Source organism: Conger conger, chromosome 2 (genome assembly GCF_963514075.1).
Source record: "Conger conger chromosome 2, fConCon1.1, whole genome shotgun sequence".
Classification (NCBI taxonomy): Eukaryota; Metazoa; Chordata; class Actinopteri; order Anguilliformes; family Congridae; genus Conger; species Conger conger.
In genome coordinates this window covers 63,119,809-63,143,296 of record NC_083761.1, presented here as the reverse complement: position 1 = coordinate 63,143,296, position 23,488 = coordinate 63,119,809, and the positions used below count along the sequence as shown (strand labels likewise).

General features: G+C 44.8%; 1 protein-coding gene across 9 annotated transcripts in view; it reads right to left on the bottom strand.

The window, feature by feature from the left end:
* spag9b (sperm associated antigen 9b) overlaps window positions 1-23,488 on the bottom strand; it is a 56,123-nt gene that overhangs the window by 4,754 nt on the left and 27,881 nt on the right. For 2 of the 9 annotated variants that reach the window (XM_061224695.1, XM_061224709.1), the window contains exons 5-27: window positions 19,876-20,029; window positions 16,630-16,716; window positions 15,161-15,362; window positions 14,491-14,584; window positions 14,011-14,132; window positions 11,043-11,057; window positions 10,766-10,823; window positions 9,894-10,046; window positions 8,568-8,619; window positions 8,322-8,452; window positions 7,921-7,977; window positions 6,038-6,211; window positions 5,811-5,940; window positions 5,543-5,635; window positions 5,122-5,283; window positions 4,307-4,478; window positions 3,977-4,225; window positions 3,695-3,893; window positions 3,118-3,240; window positions 1,460-1,540; window positions 1,177-1,244; window positions 885-1,033; window positions 340-511 (exon numbers count right to left, since the gene is read on the bottom strand). In XM_061224695.1, coding sequence (XP_061080679.1) covers window positions 340-511; window positions 885-1,033; window positions 1,177-1,244; window positions 1,460-1,540; window positions 3,118-3,240; window positions 3,695-3,893; window positions 3,977-4,225; window positions 4,307-4,478; window positions 5,122-5,283; window positions 5,543-5,635; window positions 5,811-5,940; window positions 6,038-6,211; window positions 7,921-7,977; window positions 8,322-8,452; window positions 8,568-8,619; window positions 9,894-10,046; window positions 10,766-10,823; window positions 11,043-11,057; window positions 14,011-14,132; window positions 14,491-14,584; window positions 15,161-15,362; window positions 16,630-16,716; window positions 19,876-20,029 — 2,897 coding nt within the window. The remainder of the gene's footprint in view (window positions 1-339; window positions 512-884; window positions 1,034-1,176; window positions 1,245-1,459; window positions 1,541-3,117; window positions 3,241-3,694; window positions 3,894-3,976; window positions 4,226-4,306; window positions 4,479-5,121; window positions 5,284-5,542; window positions 5,636-5,810; window positions 5,941-6,037; window positions 6,212-7,920; window positions 7,978-8,321; window positions 8,453-8,567; window positions 8,620-9,893; window positions 10,047-10,765; window positions 10,824-11,042; window positions 11,058-14,010; window positions 14,133-14,490; window positions 14,585-15,160; window positions 15,363-16,629; window positions 16,717-19,875; window positions 20,030-23,488) is intronic. The other 7 variants (XM_061224697.1, XM_061224750.1, XM_061224726.1 and 4 more) reach the window with 5 other exon arrangements.

Here is a 23,488-nt window from a genome sequence, read left to right as displayed (position 1 = left end):
CCACCTTCTACAGTATACACAACCAAATAAAATTCTGTGTAGAAAATAAATGTGAATCTAGAATAGACGTGAGCAATTACATTCAGACTGAAAACAAGGGCACCGTGACACTAATGCAACAAATCACTAAACTGCATGATTCTTGTCAGCAAAAAAAAAAATCCTAAGAGATGAAGAAAAATCCATGCGAGAGTGTTATACGGAGGGCTGGCGCACTGATCCTGGCACAGCTTGCACGGCACCGCATTATAAACAATGGAAGCTGATGTTAGCGCTGCGCCGCGTCAGCAGCAGGAGCAAATGCGAGGACACGGCAGAGGAATGCAAAGCGCTCCGTACCCAGCATTTTGCTGACATAAGGCTCGATGTCCACGTCCTGCAAGTGCTGGTAAGTGTGGCCGTGGAACAGCCGCAGTGTCGAGTCCAGCCGAATCGACACCCAGATGCCGTCTCCTATGCAGGCCAGCTGACGCACCTGGCTCTCCTTGCGCGGGTGAGCATCAAAGGACTTCTACACGGCATAAATAAGGGGTTAGGGGGGGAAAATATGTACAATAAAGACACATGCGCACACTCAGGGACACACAAACAGAATCTACACATACATAGCGTAGCAATTAGCATATGAGAGAGCACATGGAAAACCTCCACGGTCCTGATTTAGTACCAAGTATGATTCAGTAAAACACTGAGGACTGGCCACACTTGATTAATACATTTAGCATTTTTCTGGTTTGAACAAACTAGGAGAGGACCCAAGTGTGCTACAAAAGCTCATAACTCAAACTAGACTGAGCACAGGGCAAAGAGGCAGTAATTAGAAGCGCCCTGCTCTAGTCTTAAGGCAAAGATCAGGGAGATCACTGGTAAATGACTTCACTAACCTCGATTTTCATTGCTTTGGGCTGAACCACATAGATCTTGTTCCGGTACCCACACCACACCTTGTCATGCACCACAGTCATGCAGCGAATGGAGTGGTGAGGGCGCCCCAGGTCCAGTAGGTGGTAGTTGGTCAGGTCCCACTGGCCATCTGTATAACAGCACAGTCACTCAGTCATAATACTCAGTCACTCTTACTGCTGGGACAGTGTACAATGTAGACCAAAGCAATGCTGTAACTGCATATACAGTAAAGCAGGAAGCCCTGATTCCGTGCCCCCAGCAATCTCTTACCAACACCGCGGTGAAAGATGGCCAACGTTCCATCAGCCAGAGCCACCAGCACCCGTCCTTTCACATGGCTACAAGACGGACACAAAAATAACAAGCTCTTCAACCCATCAAGATGAGCACACACTGTGATGCTGAACATACAGAATTACAGTAGGATCCAATAATAGAATTCTAGAATCAAGTGTCTTTAAAAACCTTAAGCTCTTTATTTTTCATTCAATGACAAGTATGTGAATGTGTACTTTCTCTAAAAGAACCCTTACATTAAAGGCACTCTACTTACACAATGCCCAGAATGGAGTCCTTCAGCTTAATGGAGTGGAGACATTTCCTCCACTGAGCGACAGACGAATGGACATACACGCTGCAGGAGACGCAAGAACCAAGTTTTACAACCTATAATGTTCAACCCTTAAACAGATATTTTTGTCTAGTTTCCCCATAATGAAAATAAATAAATCTCTATTGATATAATATAATAAAATATATATTTATCACATTTAAGTGGGATTACTCAACAACATCCCTGCCAAATGTCATTCCAGACAGAGATAGATCTGCAATTGTTATTGTTTCTCCGATGAAGAAGACGCAACTACATCCATTATTTACACTTTTGCTCAAAACACACGTGACGTGCAGCTCTTAGGAGTAAAAACAAGGTCTGCTAACTCAGACAGAAAAGAAAACAACTGGCCGTTTCGTGCGTATTAGAGGACCCTTCAGAGGGGCCTCAGATTCCTCTCTGGTCATTAGTCATCGCCAGTCTAAGGGAACATGTGTGCTTTCATGGTTCACAGGGGCCTCTTCTAGCGGTAAACCAACAAAATATCGACCGCCACAACTCATGTGCTGCAGCAGCTAAAAGCTCCTCGCCTGCCGCTCCCCTTGGATCGTAATTTATGGTCATTTCACTGTACATTTTGCTGAGATGCATCAGCCATCCCTGTGGCATTGAAAGGGAAAGGTCAAAGGTCACCGCCCCTCCTGGTGCTCATGATGATGTGCTCCAGGCATGGCCAGGAAAAACAGGGTTTGAACTCAGTCCAGAGGGCACAGACAACTCCCCCCACTCATGAACTCAGTCCAGAGGGCACAGACAACTCCCCCCACTCATGAACTCAGTCCAGAGGGCACAGACACACCCCTCCCTCTCATGAACTCAGTCCAGAGGGCACAGACACACCCCTCCCTCTTATGAACTCAGTCCAGAGGGCACAGAACACCCACCCCCGCCCCTTATGAACTCATTCCCTTCAACCACCCTCACCTCTGAGTGCCTCACTAAGATTATTTAAGCCAATTAGACGATAGTGGAAAAACTCCTTACCCGGACAACTTCACAGGGATTAGCCGAAAATATGGAACACTAGAGCATTACATTACATTACATTATTGGCATTTGGCAGACGCTCTTATCCAGAGCGACGTACAACAAAGTGCATACCCATAACCAGGGATAAGTTCGCTGAAAGACCCTAGAGCACACAGAGCTCAGAGCGATACACACGGTTTAACAGGCATGGTGTTTATTGACTACGAGGAAGGCCTAATAGATGTTGAAATGTCAGTCTCCCCTGTCCATTAAACGGTGTGTATTGCTCTGAGCTGTGTGTTCCAGCCTTGCATATTTCGAGCTAGTTCCTGTGAAGTTGTCTGGTTAAGTCTTTCACTATACTGCAGGTGCAGTAGCCATGCCTTACCACTAGAGGTACCACTAGAGGTTTTCCATTAAAAAGAAAACATGGGTCTGATCTCAAAAACCACTTTACCCTTCGATTTCATCTGTAACATTTTACATGCCACTTAAATTGAACTTATAAATATCTAAATAATATGACCTTTGATTTGATGGTGTGTCCAACCACAAATGTGATTTCAGTTACTGAAGTACACACAGACACAGACAGCCACAGATAGACACGCAGAGGGCCTCCTCACCATCCATTCTGGGCACCCAGCCACATGGTGGGCAGGACACTGCTCATCTTCTGGGCCTCTTCCCTCATCAGGTCCTGCTCATCTGGGAGGGAGGTCACCCCATCCTTCACCAGGTCAGACTCCCTGATAATAACACCAGCAGAACACCACTCAACAGGACTTATACAATCCTGGGTTTTAGTGACACTCCAATCATTTGCGTAGACCAGGGGTGTCAAACTGAATTCCCAGGGGGCCACAGTGTCTACAGGGTTTTGTGGTTGCCTTTCAATCAGCTGTCAATTAAGGCCTTGAAAGCAAGGTATGTGGAATCTTCAGCCAATCAATCACTTGGACCATGGGTGCTGAGAACAACCCAAAAACCAATAGACAGGCCCTCCAGGACTAGGATTCTCAACTCCAGTCCTAAGGACCCACTTGGCAGAAGGTTTTTGTTTACCAGGAACTCACACACCGGATTTAATGACTGAACCAATGAAACCACCAAGAATACCCTTAATTAGTTCAATCCGGCGTGTGATTTCCCGGCAAGTGGGTCCCGAGGACTGGAGTTGAGAAACACTGCTGTAGACAGTACCTTCTGGGGTAAGTGGGTGGGGTATCAGGTGTGTTCTGCACTCCCAGCGGGTCAGTGAAGACGTGCTCGGTGTAGATGCCCGGCTGGCTGACATCCAGCCCCTCGTCCGCGGGCCCGGCGCTGGCCTCCGTGGCCTCTGTGGCCTCCTCTGCGGTGGGCACCCCGTCCTCGGTGGGGCTGACCTGTTCGGGCGTCTCCCCTGCAGGGCGATGGGGACAGGGTGAGGAGGTGTAGCTGAGCGCTGTGTGGGAATGCTGTGGTGCAGGTAGGAGCCTGCGCTACCTGTGCCCGAGGCTGTGCCCGTGTGTGCGCTGGGCTCCGGCGAGGCGCTGACCGCCGTACAGACGGCCTGGGGGGCCGCGGCCGCCCCCTCCCCGGTGCAGCCCACCACCGTGATCCCGCCCAGCACGCCCTCGCCGCCGGCCGAGCTGTTGCTCGCCACGCTGGCCGTCAGAGACGAGCTGTCGCCCTGCTCCGCCTCACTCTCCTTTGGCACCTCCTCCCCCGCGGGGTAATCCGTCTCCCGGGCACCTGGAGCGCAAAAGGCGCGTTATAATCTCCACGCTGGGTATGAAACCCTCCCCCACCTGTGCCAAGGCATCCCGAACCCACCTGGCACGCTGGCGATGCAGAGCACGTGGGAGTTGCACACAAAGAAGTTCTCCAGGATGTTGCCGGGCTGGTTGGCGTCGATGACGACGACTTTGGTGGTGGACTGGGTGCTGGTGCAGATCCACACCAGGCTGGACAGCTCCTCCTGCTGCCGCAGCTCCTTCTCCTGCTCCTGCAGCCAATCAGAGACGCACACATCAGCACTTCAAACCGAGAGACGCTCTTCAGCTGCTAAGCCAAGAAGAGGAAGACAATTTGTAGTCCTAAAACCTGGACATGGGTTTCTTCCCAATAGGGATTTCGATATAAGGTCTGTAGTTAACGTAAGCTTAGGAGTTTCAAGTTTTGTTCTATGAGTTAAATTACATCCGTTAAGATCTCAACTGTGAATTTTGAAGCTGTTATGTGCTTTAAAAAAGCAAGTTGCTAACATGTTGACATTGAAACAAGTCACGTCCCGCCAGCCTTCACTCAAGTTTTATACTAGCAACTTGTTGGCAATGTTTTGAAAGCACATAACATCTTTGAAATTCACAGATGAGATATTGATTGAAGTAATAAAACGTGAAATTCCCTTAAGCTTACTGTCACCATAGATAAAATTTTCTGCAGAAATCTAAATCCCTATGGAAAACAGGCATTGAAAATCTGCCAAAGGAACTCAAGGCGAAAGAAAAGAAAAGGGTTGGTTCACAAAGTCATCACTGTGGCACTCTATTTGAAGTGTAATGAAGTGGTGTGAAGTACAGTGCTGTGTCCAATGTGGTAATGGACTGAAAGTCACAGGAGACATGGTGGGACTGTGGGAAGGTCACCTTGAGTTCCTGTTCGAGTCTGTCCAGGCTGCTCTGAGAGCCCTTCTTCTGCCTGTGGCAGTCTGTTCCAGCCACGTCATTGTAGAAGACACTGGCTCCCACAATGGAACCTCCATCTCGGGTCTTCCCACCGGTCAGATTTACACCAGCAGCGCACCACAGCTAAAGAAATGCACATACATACAACATTGGTCCAGTGGGGTAAATCACTCAACAATACACTCACTACACCTGTAATCCTCAGGAGAGAACCACACAGTCATAGCACACTCCAACATGAATTTTACAGGTAGAGTATCAGACATCTGACCACATTTGTCATCCTTAGGAATGTCTTAGCAATGGAGCAAAAGTACTAGAACACAAATAAATCGCCTAAAGCTTAATGCACCTTGAGACACCTGCTTGAAAACTTCCTCACCTTCATAGAAGCATCTTTCTCATCCAAGGGCCTCAGGTACACAGGCACCGGTAGATTCTTCACCTTATTGTCTGCCTGCCCACCATTTGCAACCTGAGTGACAGCAGAGAGGGGTTGCACAAAACTGAGCACGAGACAGCAATGACCGCTACTACAACACCAGAACAAACGGTGCAGCAGTCGGGAAATTAAAGGCAGTTCACCAACGTCAGCTCCATTAAATGCTAATTATGAGAAGTGTAGACAATCCAACAGGCGGGACTCTGACCTTGTATTTCTGTGGCAGACTCCAGCCGTAGGCCTGTATTCTCCCATCCTCCTTCTGGACGTGTGCCTTCACCTGCCTGTACTGTGCTCTCTTCTGCTCTCTGCGTGACACCAAGTTTCCTGAGTCCACTCTGAGTGGAAAGGGGAAGAAGGCCCTGTCGGTTAGAACTGCGTCGCCAGGCAACAGAGCAGGAACATGAGCAGCTGAACACCCCGCGGCTCACTCACTCCTCATTGAGAAAGTCGAATGCTTTTGATTTGTCGCTGGGGAGCTGAGATAAAGTGGTGCTCCTCTTCTTCACGGAGGGGACGATGTGGGAGGTCGGAGCGTTGTACTTGACGTTGACGGGGGCCTCGGGCTTCTTGGCGGTGTTGCTGGAGGAGCTAAATAGCCGGCTGAAACTAGGGTGGGGAGAGACGAGACAGAAAGGCTAATAGAGATGCAGACACAAGCAGCGGAGCAGGGGGACAGAGGCTCACACACACAGCACTGCGTCCAAAGCACGGCCCTGCTTCCGAACACCTCTTCAGCTCATACACCCAACCTCACCCTCCACATAACCAGATCATACACCCAACCTCACCCTCCACCACCTCTTCAGCTCATACACCCAACCCCATCCTCCACCACCTCAGCAGCTCATACAACCAACCTCACCCTCCACATAACCAGCTCATACACCCATCATCATTCTCCAAGAAAAGAACATGGATGAAGAAAGCCTCCACGATGCCAGACGCAATGATAAGTGAAATTAAAACGATACTTCAGCAAAATGATGTTAGTCACCACAAAACCCTTGCTTAAATGTCCACTGAAGTTAAGAAAACAGCCCATGGAATTTAACCAGTTTCATCCCTCATCAAGCAAAAGAAAACGCCAAAGCAAAAAAGCAACCTCCCAAAGCAATGCATTGCCACTCAAAAACAGGCAAAACATCCTGCCCACTGCAAGATAAAGCTATTAAAGAGGACCCCACTACTGACCAAGAGCACAAAGGCCTGTTGCCATTCTAACACTCATGACTAGCCTGTGTCACACACTACTATTCAGATGTTTTGGCTGCCTCTTATACAGGAATGCCAAAAATACAGAATAATAACAGCTAATTAATCAAGCTCTCATCAAACAAGCTCACTGAAAATATATAGAACTACAGATACAGAACTACATATTTTCAGTATATATATTTTGCAGGATGTAGAATTCTGAAGAACTATTATATTATCCCAAGCTGAACTGTGTGTACATGAAACTTGATGTTGCAGTTGAAAAAATGGCCTACAAAGTGAAAACTGTTGGCAAGGGACTGCTACACTCACCTGCTAATGCATCGTCAGCAAGACCAGTAACAAACATTCAACCAATTCTCTTCCAGACCAAAAGCGCCAATCACATATAGCAATTACTACACAGTCAAAACCTTCAGGAAATACAAATTGAGGTCCAAAATTCCCTGCTACTCTAGCGGTAGGAGATTCGGCCTCTCGCACGCACCTTCTGCAAACAAACAGGACAACATAAGGCACAGTGTAAGGAGGAAAACGGGAGGACGAAGAGCAGGAGAATAAAACCGATTTTTAAAAACAATGCCACTGCAAAAAAATACAGACAGACCACAACAAAACTATTACTGTTGATAATGAAATTCAACCAAATACCAAGCAAAGAAACAGGCACCATTTTATAAGAAAGTAAGGTATGGATCTATTTGCTTGGAATATGCAGAAGGTCATGCTTACAACTTGTCTGTTCTATATTTTACTGAGACACACATTAGGACTGAACATGGAAAATACTGGGATTGCACAGTATTTGATTTCTAACTGGTTTGAGTTAAAAAACCAGCTGTAAAAGAATTCCAAAAAGAAGCCATTCCCAGAACCAACAGTCCATGCTTTTCCGATAAGACCAGGTGCAAGAGAAATTATGAACATTTTAAAGCTTTACCTACATCCTGGACACCAACAAAAAAATCATAAGATAAAATAAAAAGACAAAAAGAAAAGGAAAGGACAACAGGTTGAATAAGTACAAAACAGCATTAAACTGGAACATATGTTCATATGACTATCATTCCATATATGCGAGTGATGAGGAAGTAGCTTACAACTGCCAAATACTAGACTTCTTCTTCTCGGAAAGGGCAGGATTCTCCCTCGACGCCCTGCAGAGGAGAGGCAATGAATAACAGCATATACGATTACAATAAAAAAGGAAACAAACTAAGCACAGTACAGATATAACTATTTTCCTGAAATCTGATTCCTCTGTCAAAATGTAGTAGGCTTTTTATAATTTTGTCCTCTCTTAAACGTAAAAACATCACAAACTTCCAAATACAGATAAGAGCAACATGCACATGCATGGAATAACTGAACTTAGTGATCAATCCCCCAGCCCATAGGTTCATGACCCCAGTTAATCATGCAGGATAATGGGGGTGATGATTGCGTCTGTTCTCTGCTCGTTACCGGTGGAGTGCGAGTGTGCATTTTCTAGCTCGCTCACCGGATCATTTCCGTCCACCGGACGGCCTCCTGCAGCTCCATCAGCCTCTCTTTGTACTGGTTCCTCTCCATCAGCACCCGGGCCATCTCCACCCGTGTGAACCTCTTCCTCTGCGCTGTGGGGACGTCACTCTGCAGGGGGGGAAAGAGCAAGCCCGCTGGGTGTTTGTCACGGAATATCAGCCAAAGCATTGGTGTGGAACTGCTTTTGACACTGGATTTGGGACAGTGTCCAAATTCAACTTACATCATCTTCATCTTTAGTCTTCAGCTTTGCCTCCTCCACCTCTGCCCGCACCCTGACAAGAGAAACAGACACCAGCTTTAACACCCCGCAGCCCCACCAGACCGGAATTACCACCTCTCACCCCAGAATTACCACCCTCCACAACACTGGCCATTACAGTAGGCTGTTCATCTCCTAAATCATCACCCCCTCAGCTCCCAACACACATCTCAAATTACACATTTAGTGCAAGCGAAACATGTTAATTACACAACAGTGGGTGGTTGACTCACCCCAATGTAAAACCACAACAGTAGATACAATGTGCTCATTTTATTTATTTTATTTTTAGCCAGCACAGGGCCAGTAGGCAGCAGTTTGGCACCCATCAGCTGGTTCAGAGATCACTGGGTATTGATCTCTGAAGAACAGCACTGATCACTGTACTGAGATGGCTGCAGAGGGGACTGCAGCAGAGTGAACAGATCTGGCCGCAGAAACGCTCTGCAGAGCCGCTCACGTGTGCTACTGCACCACAGCAGCGCATTGCAGCTCACCCAAAACCACCTGTGTTCTTACAATGCCAATCTACAGCAGCATATTACAACAAAAGTTAAAATATGAGTTAAAATGACATTCTGCTCTTCTATTAGTTCTGTGTGTTGCTTTATATTAAGATGCATTTCTCATCTTAATATAAAACAAATTAGGTACAGTTGAAATTGGTTTCAGTTCCAATATCATCTGTGAGAAGCCAGCAAAATAATTAAATCATGTTTGTGTGAAAGTTTATGTTCATCAAAGTATATACGGGCATACTGTATAAGGACGAGTTTAATAAACATACTCAGTCCGATAAAAATGCGTTCATTTGGGGCCAGGCGACAAAAAGGCTGAGTCACGTCCGGTCATTTGCATCTCTAATGCCATTCTGAGCAGGCCTAGGCAAGCAAAACAAAGGCACTCTGACTGAGAAGAAGGAACAAGAGCTCGATGATGTCATTTGCCAAGTGTCAACAGCCAAAAATAACTGCTCTTTTAAGGTGAAAGAAGTTCACAGCAATGTGAAGATGCCAGAAGAAGGTGTCCATCTATGGGCAAGAACTTGCGGGGCTATGCTAATCAGCGACGGTTGTCTTTTTCACTAGGAAGAACAACATGCTTATTTGACCTTACAATCGATATATGCACGTGTATGCGATACATATTCCCTTGCTTTCAAACCATTTATTTTCGGGTGTACGGACCGGGAATAACACAGGCACAGATTATAGGAAAACCGCAGAATGTGCGTGTCTAAGGGTGTGAGAGAGCAGTACAGCCCAGCCGCAGCAGCAGAGGACTCACTTCTTGAGCTCCTCCTCCAGCTCCTTGTTCTTCTCCTCCAGCTTGCCCTTGGTCTGCTTCACCACGTCCAGCTCGCCCTGCAGAACCTCCTTCTCACAGGAGAGCTCGTCCAGCCGGGCGATGAGGTCGTTCTTCACCACGTTCAGGGCATTCCTGCACAGGGAAGACCGCGCATTAAACTGACTGCACCAATTCAAATGAAGCTCCATATTTATGATATCTAGCATAGTGTATTGCTCTCTAAGGGGTTTTACAAGAGAAATACCAACTGCCATATGCCTTGGAATTCTACACTTTGTATAGACTGCTCCACTTGAACACAGCAGGCTGAAAGTTTATTTTGCAATGACATCATTATCATCTCTTACAGGCATCCTCTTAAATTGCCTCTCTAAATGATAGTGTAACTATGCAGCTCATGTGTTTTTAATAGCAATTCCCCCAACGGGTTCTTCAATACAATTAATATTTCAGCATAACAGAATACAGCATGTTCCATTACAATCTTCATTTTGCAGCCCATATAAAGTTTCTTATTAATGGCATGTTAGACAATGCAGATATAGCCTACAGAGTAATCTGTCTTTTAAACAATACACAAAAGGCAATAAAGTATGTTGTGTCTGGTGTCCATTACTGAGCCTCATCTGGGTCATACATACTGCATAAATAAATAAGTGCATGTACTGTATCAAGGCTTAGCTCGTTTAATTGGACATGCCATACTGCCAACGCCCAGAGGACTGACTGTAATTTTATTAATATATTATGCAAACCTTTGTCCAAATCGCACATCTCATTCTCTGGATCATGTAGCACGTTACCAGTTATACACGTTCCCGTAAAGGTCCAAAAAAAAAAAAGGTTCTTACTTTGTTTCCAGAAGCTGTGTGTTCTCCTGGATAAGATGCTCAACTTCACGACCCATACCTGCGCACACACAATCAAGCAATTGTATTCAATAATGTGCGAAATCACATCACATTGGATTAACAGATGAAAGCCCAGAGACGGTCTAAACGTATAAATAAATCCATGATATCTTCCCATTGTCCCCCAAAATTCTTCATTCAACATGCAAAAACAAGGAGTGTATTCTAGAGAGTGGGCAGCATGAGAAAAAAGCATGAGAAGCAGATGAGGCCTTACCACATAAATTAAGGTCTGAAACCCATGCAATCCAGCAGCAGAAAAACAGAGACAGGGAGAAGTGAGGGAGGAATGGGACAAACTGAAATCAGTGAGACGCACACAAAGAGCCAGAATCCTATGTATGAGCTACAGGTAGCTTCTTAGAAGTGAGAGGATAAGCCAGGCACACAACTCTAGACAAAACAAGAGGAAAAACAACCTTGCAACCAATTACTTTCTGAAATAATTATCTGAAAATCCCATGACTAAGGTCACCATTTTTTCCCCACAGCAGTTCTCTCACTGGCACTTTAGCCCTCCCTCAGAAGAGGGAGATCAGTCCAATCTTCTTTAATCAGATATATTAGACAATTATCACATTATACCGAGTAAACTGGCACTTAATGATGAATGACAGCAATGCTCCCACACTGTGATATGCTACGGTGTGGTTAATACAACCACAGAGATGAGGCAACATCATTTGTGTAGTGTTGTGCTACTGCATGTGATTGTTTTTTTCTAAAAAGTGCAGTTGTATAACCTGTACAAAAATTTTTTAATAAAGGATATTCACACTTGACTGCAGTGGTTGTTCAATAAAGATTAAAATTAAACTAATGAAAATGTAAGGTTTTTACTTTGTAATTGAATTTAATCATAATACTGATCATATATTGTTAAATATGGTTATTGTTATATATATATATATATTGTTATGATACTATATTGTTAAAGGTACTTAACTTCGGACTCCTAATGGTCAAGAGAGGAATTGCAGCAACAAACACCCTCAAACCACCACATGCACTGTTTTGGAAAGTTGACAGTGACGAATGTGACAGAGCCTGCCATCTTTTCGAAATGTTCTAGTAAGAAAATGTCTGCCGAACAGGAGACTTCATGAAATGTTGACTTTAGTGTGCTGTACAACACTATTTATATGTTTTGTCTTTTTGAAGTTTTCACTTACCTAACCAATTATATTATGAGCAAGCAACTTATTTGCTTGCTCATAATATAAGGATGGTCAAGTAAAAATGTTTTAACATTTAAAATTTTACCAATAGTCCCTTTAAATCTTTTTTCTCAAGTGAAGTATGCAGCCTTTTTTGGATTCCCCCTCCATTGATTACATGGTTATTGAGGAATGCATGCAATTTGCGGTTATGCTGCTTTCTAGTGGTATGTTTGCACTCAAAAACACATCGGTCAAATCGAGCACATCTGTCCACCACTCCGGAATTTGACATACCATCCAGATTCACTTTCCTTCCTCTCCAGGTTTTATAAAGCTCAAACTAACCATTCATTTGAGTGATTGCTTAGGTGACTGTGCTAATCCAGTGCCTATAAGGACTCCACAGTGACATGGAGAGTAGTGCAAGTTTAAATCCCCAGTCAGATGCTCCAGAAAAAATGGTGACCTTACATATGGCAATGCTTGAATATAGTCAGTGAAAGCAACCAATGGAAAAAGCATTATGCTTCATTCATTTTATTTTATTTGTTTGTGCAATATCAAATAAACAGCAGTCAAAAAGTAAAACCTTCTAACCCCCAATCTCTTAGAACATCCATGACTGTAACATGCCACCTTACCTTAACCTTCAGCATCTTATGTCCAGAACGTTTTGAACAATTTGAGTAACTGACATTAACTTTTTGGCATTTGAATAAATGACTGAATTATAAGTTACTGTCAGCCATTAATTCAAAGTTACTATTTGTTTCAAGCAGGTTATACAACAAAACGTAAACACAGTCAAAATGTGTTCACAGCTTTGGCGATGAACTGTTTTTTGGCCTGCTTTTCAGCTGATGAACCTTGAATTCAAAGTTTAAGCAGTTTAAGTACAGCTGAATGATAGGTCAACGTGCAGAGAAGCATAAACAGCACATTTAAAATGGTTGAAGACAAAAATGAGCGAAAGGATGAGCAGATATAACAATGAGTGATGTAAGGAGACAGTCTGAGAAATGAATGTTGAGCACAGTCAAAGAAGGATGAGTGAAATACACACCAGAATACTCCACTGGAGGAAGGAACAAAAAGCCCAAGACAGGAGAGCGCACAGAGAGAGAAACCTGGTTAGAGATTCACTGGATATTTTCCACAGAGTGGGTCATTTTTCCCCTCAAATCTCAAAGGCGCATCTACAATTTGGCAAAACTGGAAAATTGTACTTGACGAAAAACTTCATTTTGACACAGCTAAGAAAGAACAAGGCTGGTTTGTATTGAAAGGTGAAACTCAGCTAGTGCCATTCTATGCATTTTAACAGAGACAACATTTTTTGTTGCTTTAGCTCTGTACTCCAGCACACTGGATTAGATATACACCATTACAGGCTTTTTAATGTCAGCCAAAAGAAAAACCATGTCACTGTCCAAATACTTACACACTGCAGTGTATCAGGCACTTCGCCCTAATTACAGAGCCTCCAGCCATGTTCTAAATATATGATGATATATATGATGATATTCTAGTACCCACAATACTGTGTATTACCAGTGAACAGTCTGCCTATACTACCACAGCACAAAGAGGAAGCAAAAGATTTGCAAAGAAGGGACAAAAAGGACAGAAGAACGACAGAAGCATTGCACAACCTCTGCATGGGGCCCTACCATACAGCCTTTACAGTACTATACAACATTGGTTTGCTTCAGGCCAAATAACACTACCAATACCTCTGATACCTGAACAAAAATGTTCAACATTTCATTTTAAGATAGTTACTTGAGTTAAATACAGATACTTTTTTCCCAGTCAATTGAATCTGGTATCCATTCAAAACCAGCAGTATTGACATCTGGCCAGTGTCTCTTTTACAACTGCATTGATAGCAATGATAGCATTAAAAGCATATAAACTGGGTGGACGGCAACTTTGCAAAACAAATTCAATGAAATATTTATATAAGTTAATTTTCCCTGTACCTCCTCAGCAGTAAACTGACCTGCGGTCCCAGTGAAGACTTACCCAACAAGTCAGCTCCTTCATCTACATCCCCTATGAGGTCTGTGCCAGCAGAGGACAGTTCTTCAAAGAGAGATTCTGTGTTGCGATCAAATGCCAAGTTCTCAATCCCTTTTGTGGGAGTGCTAAAAGTAAGGGGATGATTTGCATATCTTAAAAAAAGGTTTACAATCCAGACAATACTCCAACATTTTTAAATGCCTGGAATGGGAATCCATGACATGGAAGATACTAAAAGAATCACGTAAAGATTCTAGGACAGGAATGACAATACTTATGTTCATTTAAACTCTGAAAAAGGAAAGAACATCATGGCTATTCGAGAATATCTTAAATAGTATAGTAGCCAGCTAACAGCACACAGTAGGCACACACACACAGAAAGTCTATTCAGAGAGCTGAATATTCTGGTGGAGTTGGCCTTACTACAGAGGATAAGATACAGATCAGAGTGGGTATGAAACTCATTACTGAGCACCACACCTGGAACCTTTACAGCCACTCAGATCCATGTCCAGCTCAGGTGTAGATTCAATAATGGCCTGCACCTCTGACTTCTGTGTATTTTCAGATGAGCCTAGGGGGAAAGGCAGAATAAAACAATCAAATAGAAGTGAATATTAATAGGGAAACAAGCAGCTATGAAATATGGATATTTGATCGGTTTAAAATGACCTACACATGGATGTACATTTGTAAGAAAATGAAAGGCCAAATCAATTCTGTCACTAAGGAACTCATGTAGGTAGAAGAACTGTTCTGCTCTTGAGATCAAGCACTTTCAATAGATTATTCTAGAAGGAAAAAAAATCTGCAAAAATGACTCCCTGAAAGAGCCATCAGAAAGAGCTCTGAGCGTTGGTGTACTTCTGCTCCATTTAACACTAGCTTAAAATTCACTCTACTACCATCCATTATAGCACCATACCCAAAAAAAATCTTTTGCATGTATGAACTTATTAGTTGATATTGGTGATCAATAATTCTGTGCACTTGCTCCTCTTTGCCTAAATAGTTTGTATGTTCTTTGAAAGTCACTCAACAGATGAGCTTCTGCTCGATAATGCGCACATAAATGTATACTATACATTTACCAAACATAGTATCAATGCGGTAGCATTGGCTACAACTGACCAAGTAGCTGGAGACTGACCTGTTGAGGCAGAACTTGTGCCTGGGGCTGCCTGCACCTCGATGTTCTTACTGCCGTCCGGCTTCCTGCTGCTGGTGTTGAGGTTCCTGCCCAGCCCCTCTGCCTGCCCTTCCTGTGGCGTGTGTGCGGCCACATCCGAGGCGCCTGCGGACGTGGGGGTGGCCGACTTGGAGGCGCCCTGGCTGACGTCAGAAAGCTCATCCTGCAGCGACAACCCAACCACCATAACAGGGTCAACACAGTGAGACGGCTCCTGGGGCTTAAGACCTGGGGAGGTCTCGGTTCCACTGAAGAAACGCCCTCAGGTAGGCCACGACACGGCACTCCAAACTGAGTTTGAATGGTAGACGAAGACAGTCAATGCACAGACAGCCATCCAACGTCACAGAGGCAGAGACCCATTGCCCAATTATAACCCATGTCTTAGAAGGCATTGCGTGTCAAGACATTACAGTTAGGATCTTGCAATGTTTTGGAAATTGTTTCCATTAGGCTACATTAAATTATAAGAGAAATTTAATAGGGGAAAAGTGTTAAGAAGTCTTCTTAAGAGGGCTCTTTTACTGTATATGTGCAAACTTCCAAGTGATGGGAAGATACAATCCTCAACCCCCAGTTGGCTGGAATGAGGACTTTGTTGTGCAGGGAATCTCCTCAAGCCCACTCAGTACAACACAGAGGCCATTCCTGAGGGCGACTTAAAAGGTTACAGAAATAAGCAGAGCTCACACAGGAAATACACCACACACACACACATACAGAGCACTGTGATAAGAGCTTTCACAAAGACATGAGCAAAGTAAACCGCACACTGTAGACCAAAACCAAACCAAAAACACAACATCTCCATTGTGCCATCCACACAGAAAAACACTTAACATTGATACCGCTCTTCAGTTCAATGAAAAGGATTTCACATTATCAGAGAGCAAAACACACAAACAAAAATCAAATTGGTATCTACAGTGCTAACGCTAGGCTACTCGATTGAGGACATGGAAGTAAAAGCAGTTTTTAGGCATTAGTGCTTGTGAAATGTCTACCGATTTCCGCTTGATGTTTGACGGTCACATCAAGGATGTGGCGCCATACCACAGTGTGAGTGATGCTCCATGCAAAGTGGCTGACCAGGCAATGTACACTGCATGCAACCAGAATATCCTTTTTTGGGTTTGTTTTTTACATTTAATCTCACAGGAACCGAAAAAAGATTAATAAATGCTCTTCCCACAGTTTTTGTTCGTTTTTTGATGTAAGGGCTAACAGGTTAACTGAAATGGGATGAAAACAAACCCAAATTCAAAACCTAAGAGGTTGCATACAGCGGTCTGTGAACGATGTTGCTCAGATGAACAAAATGGTAGCTTTTATGAAACGACACAGCAAAGACAACTACAGGCCACAGAACGTGGTAGCTTGATTGCTTTTGGAGCCATCATTTTTTTTCCTGCGACTACAGGTCCAACTACCTTGCTTTCGTCAGCCAGCGAATTGCCCCCAGACTCCTGTGAACTCTTACCCTCCCTTTTTCTGAGAGAATCTTCCGCCTCCAACTGCTTGGGGAAGAGAATTACAATAAAATACACATTTCAGAGGGGCCCAGATGCAACATGCAGCACATCACCTTTGTGTGAGTGTGTGTGTGTGCGCGTGAGTGTGTGTGCGCGCACTTCATACCATATACAGTCTGACAAAGGAGAACTAATTTGTCACTGTACAGGAGTATAGACCACAATAAGATATCCAGTCATCAAGGATGCCCAATCCCCAAATGCACTAGCACAAAATGAAAGCAGAAGCTCTAGCAATTACCCATACAGAAGAACAATATACTGTGCAAAAACTCAAGCATCTAATTTATACTCATGGATATTCATTGATTTCTTTCCATTGTGATTATTCAAAGAAAACACTATTATAATATCATTGCTTTGAAAGAGAAGAGGGTCTATTTTTAGCATGCTCTTCTGTAGGAATAACGGCAAGATAAGCGTAAATGGATCCTGGCAAGCAAAGCAGGAAATCTTCAGTTCAAACACTGGAGACACAGTGAAGGTGACCTTGAAACATGACTCTTGACATCGGTTGTGAAATCGATGGCCGAGGATGGCAAGGAAAATTCAGCAAAAGTTTTCAAAGAAAAGACAGGAACAGAAAAAAAAAAAAAAAAAAAAAACTTGCATTACTGTCTAAAAAAAAGATTTGCATGCAGTCTGCTTTTATCGTTAAAAAGGGGTTTATTTTCAGGGACAGCAGTTGCAGCACTAAACGCAAATCTGTGCAAACCAGACTAGACACAAACTATGAAGGACAGTATCACTGTGTAGGAGACGGATTGGCTACATTATTCCGTTTTTCAAGCCTCTCATCAGCTCAGAAGAGCATTTGTTTATTGAAATTGACATAACCTAATATGCATCTTTGACACATAGCTTCTCTTTTCCAGAACAGGCCCCATTACATGAACAAAGCTAATATTGTCTGAAACTCAGAGAACCTAACACAATCAGAGAGCTTTGTGAAATATACCAGCTTTGATTGGTTTTCAGTCAGCACAAAGGAGACATAGTTCTTTTCATCAAAAGGAAAAATTATCTTGATCCAATTACATTTAACATCTACTTATGAATACTGCAAACACATAAAATAACCTATTTGTATGCTCTTTCCTCACAATTAGCAGTTAACCAAATATGTGTAACTGCTATAAACATTTTCCTACAGGAACTCAAATTAATCTGAAAATCAGAAATGATCTGAAACGTATGCACATAATTCACTTACAACAAACAGATGTGTCACGAACTAAATTTAAACATAAATGTCAGACAGTGACCTTTTTTCTCTTCTGCCAGACCTGGACAGAATGGTTTTCCTGTCAGAGCCTGTGTGCTTACAGTGGCATCACCGCCTCATGTTGCCATGACAGCAACCCACCAATCAGAGACTGACAAAAGCACAACAACAAACAAAAAGAACTCCCTCAACTGCCTTATTCTTCCATGCATAACATAGAACAAATCTTGTGAAATCCTATGGTCATCATATAAGAGTAAAAACAGAAAACTAAGCATCAAGTATCTGACAACATTTCCAGCCAATGGTCAGAATATCAGACATTGGCGCAAAGTTATCGGACTGCTCTACCCTCATCTCTTATGCACTGATGTCTGTTTACTTCTGACACTGATGGAAGCTCTAGGACGAGCTTTCCAGTGAGCCAATGAAACCTGATCATTAAAGGGGACACAGCCCATGACATTAGTGTCAGTGAATGCCCAAAGACTCGATCAGAGATTTCTCAAGGTCACCTCTGTACAGTCCAGCGAAATACACAAGATTCTCCGGCAATGGGTAGAATAGGTATGCCAGCATTAATTATTCTTAATTAAGCTTTTTTCTTCCACTGAATTGTGGGACTCCTATGTGCGTGTTGTTCTAAAAACAATATGGACATTGCCATATTCGAGGGCAATTAGAAGTTGATCTGTCCGGCAAAGGCTCGATCAGAGCCTCCCAAAGTGGGACGTGGTAACAAACATTTTGTTTATACAGAATTTTCATTCAAACTTTCACATTTAATTATCACAGTAATTATTATTTATATTGTTTATAAATAGCTATGCCCTATAGATCCATAGTATAGCGTCATCATTATTATGTGACTAAAGTATGATGGTCACAGCTGAAGCATTGCTGCCTGTAATGGGTGCTAGACAGTGTTAAACCAGCTCACTGTGGTGAATTTACATCCCGTGAAACTACAGCAGCAGGTCTGTCTTTGCACCTGCTCGTTTATTCGGGTCTAAAATTATAAGGACGGTGACGGAACAATTATTTTCTGAATCGGTTTCATCCGCGTTCCACTTCACAACTCTGTCTGAAACCGACTGACAACAATGAGAGCTTCATTCCCATGCATATTCACCAGGGGCTGGACAGCCCGGCCTCTGTGTGCCGGGCTGGAGGTGTTTGTGCATCTAAAGAGGAAACGGCTGTTGTGCTACAGAGACGTCCCTGTTCCAACACCTAAAACATGCCACCCATGCCCACTGTTTACTTCCCCAGGCTCTGTGCCATCCCCAGAGAAATCCGCTCAGGCATTCAGAGCACACCGACGCAAGCCTCCCCCTTCAAGGGCTTTGTCTCTTGGCAAATTGCAGGTCTTTTACATGTGTTACACACACAGCTCAATTCAGGGGAAGACAAGGACCTACTACCAATCCTTTCCCATTCTGCAAACTCAAGCTGCTAGCATCTATGTGGCTACATCGTTATGAGTACATTGATGCAAAAAACTTAAAAAAGTTTAAGACCTACATTTGTGACCGAACACGGGCTATCATTGAAATTTTTAACTTTTCATTTGATTAAAATCGTAAAATTCTATTCATATTTTACCAAAGTTATAGGTAGTTTCTAAACCTGATCTTTATGAACTAAAGTGCTAGTATGCCACAGTACTCTTAAAGAGTCATTGCAAACCACAACAAAAATGATGACTTTGATTGTAATGAACTCATCCAACAGATTATTGGGAGTTTTATATTACCAAATCATAATGAAAGAATAATCCATAAAACGAGTCTTGCCATATGAGAGAACAGAATTGTAGTGAAACCAAAAACCAGATCACGAGAAAAGAGAATGGCTAAGAAGCCATTTTGTTTGTGAAAAGAGGTTCTGTAAAACAGAACAGACCGGTGGGTGCGCACCTTGAGGCTGGTGTTGGAGCGTGGGTGGCTGAGGACGTTGTATCTCCAGGTGTCGGTCCCTGGGGTCTCTACAGCCTCTCTGTGGAGCTCAGGCGTGACGACTGCATCGCCCCCGGGGAGCGGGAACAGCCCCAAGGACACAGGGCGCTCCTTCCTGCACACAGGAACACAAAGCCTTGAGGACTTCAGCATTTCTCAACTTTAGTGACACAGTATATCGAGACAAATATTGCATATTGTAGGTCTAGGGGGAGGACGGGCATTCAATTTACTGACAGTGTCAACACCGGGAACAGAACTTACACTGATGCTCAGGGCAGTTACACATTTCTTATCTGTGAAAAACTGGCAGTGAAGTTACATGACAATCCATTTTCATCCAGACTAGGATTTGTTGATTCCAAATCCTCATGAGAATTTCTACCAATACTACATTTACAACCAGGGGTTGGCTATATTTGCATCTACAGTACCACCAAACACATTGCTTACTTGGAAGTCCTGTGTGTGGTCTCCATAGCAACAAGAATATTCTCGGGCGCTCTAGCGAACTTCCAAAACAATATGAACGGGGATAAACATTTAACAACTCCCTGCTGCCTGCAGTCTGCAGAGAGAGATAAAGAAATGTCACATCTGCGGTCTCCTTCCTCCCAGTTCCTTTCCCCCTCTCCCCACAGGGCTCCGGCCTTGTTCAGCGCGGAAAGCCCTGTGGCCTGGGAGGGGACGTGTGGTGGGGCTGCGGTCCCACGCCACACAATACAGAGCCCATGCGGTCCCACGCCACACAATACAGAGCCCATGCGGTCCCACTCCACACAATACAGAGCCCAGCCTGCTGACTGCACACTCCGCTCCCAACGGGCACCCAGAAGCATGGGGGTGGGGGTGGGGGGGTTGACTGGCCTGGCATTTAACTTGTGTTACATGACATGGTCCAGCAGAAGCAACATTCAAATTATCCTCAAATAAAGAACTCAAACGATAAGAGAGGGTCAGAGTAGGGAACCAAAAGTGCTAAATCTTAGACCTTAATCCCCCCCTTCCCCATTTAAATTCCCCACCGGCAGGAGACTGCACACTGAACTTTCATGTATCCCAGTAAGCCCACCTTTTGTTCTCAGCACTGCACCTGTCACATTTTTCACCAGCATATCACCACAGACTGCTGACCACTTCAATAGCACACAGAGGCTGTGAAAGCCAGCACGGGGCAGAAACGCCAGCACAGCAGGTCTGGAGTTCAACACCAGGCCCACGAGCCGACTGCTCCCAAAAAGAGCACTGCGCCCCCTGCAGAGGAGGACCAGCCACCATAGGCTACATTGAGGAGGAATACCCACCATAAACAGCGTGTACCCAGGATCAGAGCGAATCAATGTGACCTGCGGCCCCAGTGCCAGGGCAATGCGGCAGGGGGTTGATGAAGCCTGATGTTATCCACGCTTGTGAGAAGCTTCGCCCGGGGCAATATTACATAACTGGTCAAAGTCCAATTTTAAAGCGCATCAGGGCACTCTGCTGTTTTGAGCCTGTGCCATGCAGTCATCAATACAGTGGCAGACCAAGCCGGCTCCCATATCCACAGAGAGCACTCAACCTGGAAACTGAGCCGGCAAGACCATCAGTTTGGGCACAAAAACCCCTGCAGAGATTGTACTTAATGGAGTTCTTGATACGGGCTGGTGATTTTGGCCATTTTTAGCCATCCTCCCTGATTGCAGCCATCCTGGCCGGACACTGAGGCGCGTCACAACCTGGCCCAGAATAACCCGGCTGCTTTGCATTAAGAATACAAAGGCACATTGAGCCCCATCGCCGCGTTTCTCATCCGGAATAATGGAAGTGCAGCTCCCTCAACAGCCCCTCTGAGCAAACAGCCCAGCTTTTACAGCCCCGCCTGCACTCGAGGAGATATGAAACACATCACAATAAAATGAAGCCTTTTCAGTTATGACCAAGCTCACAGTTTCTCAGCAGAGTAAGGTAATTCATATGTACCGCAGGCTGAGTTTTCCCCCTGATCTCAGGTCAGTGCCAGCTCCTCTTGGATGTGGGTCCCCAGCTTATTTATTGTGTCCTCACAGGTCTCAGACCAGCCTCTCACACAAAGGTGTCGCATTCTATCACGTTTAATAGGGCCGCTTTTTAATAAAGGCTGTTTTTGCCATTTGCCTGTGAAATATTCAACTTCTATCGAGGAAGGAATAGGGTAACTGTAGCCATAATGTAATCAAATAATTTCCTGAATTGAAGACGACTGCTTGCACAATAATTGAAGGATGTCAGCATAAATGAAGTCATAAATGCTGGATGCTAAATTCAATCTACAAGTAGTCATCATCAGTTAATCTTAGACCTAATAATGTAAAACAGTAGGGTGACAATAAGAATGCATATTTTATTTTCCCACTTAAATTCCATTTCATTGGCAAACCTTATTCCTACCATTTCTACAGAAATAAGATTGAATACAAAGTTTACTATACTTTCAACAAACACATTCAAATTTGAATGAGTAGCTACAAAGACCAAAGTACAGCAATAAATTCAGCAGGCATCAGTCAGCACACAAACAACAACATTCAACTTAGCTCAGCTGCGCAATGAGCAGGGGAGGAAGAGAGAGTGTTGCCATCGCCTTTTCATTTCAATATTTATGTATTACAAATACCGGCGCCAAGCCGAAACAGTGGAGGACGGGAGCCATTTTGAAACCCCACCGAGCGTGTTCATTTGAGCCACAGAAACACAGCGAAAGCCGGGGGCGTCGGGGACACAGAGGGTTTCCATCCTGCCTGACAGAACGCCGGGCGCCAGAGCAGGCTCTCCCTGCCAAGAGCGCCGACAGCAGTTTACTCACGCCACAGAGAGAAAGAGCGCAGGAAGAAAAAAGGAGAGCACAGGGGCAAAGAGCAGCAGCAAAAAAAGAGAAGAAGAGACAGGAGGGTGAAAGAATGAAGGAAATGAGAAAGTAGTGAGGAGAGAAAGAAGAGGGGAGAAGGGAGGAGGGGAGTGGGAGAGAAGGAGAGGGGGAGTGGAGCAGGGGAGAAGGAGAGGGGGAGAAGAGCAGGGGAGAAGGAGAGGGGGAGAAGGAGAGGGGGAGAGGAGCAGGGGAGAAGGAGAGGGGGAGAGGAGCAGGAGCGGAGCGTACCTGACGACCCGGGGCAGAGACTGCGTCAGCGCGGGCAGCCCGGTGGAGACGGAGTAGTGCACCAGCAGCAGCACGGACAGCGACACCAGGATGGCGGAGTTAATGACCACCGCCCCGCCAACAAAGCCAAACACAAAGAGCAGCATGCAGCCGGGGCTCATGGCTGTGCCCGGGCATGGTGGAGCGCCTCGCGCGGGCTGGGCTGAGGAGGGCCGGGGGCCACGGCGCTGACGGGGGCGTATTCCGGCTCCGAGGGCTTGTGCAGAGACCACCACAGTCCCATCAGCACCGGCGGCGGACGACAGTGCCGCGCTGCTCAGCTCCGCAGCGAGCGGGGCGCTGACATCATCCCCTCTCTCAGGCTCAGCTGACGCCCGCTGCTTTGCCAGGCTGCACCGCTATTGTTTTTAGCTCCGCTTTCTCTTTCTTTATCTCCTCCTCACGCTCCCCCTCTCCGAC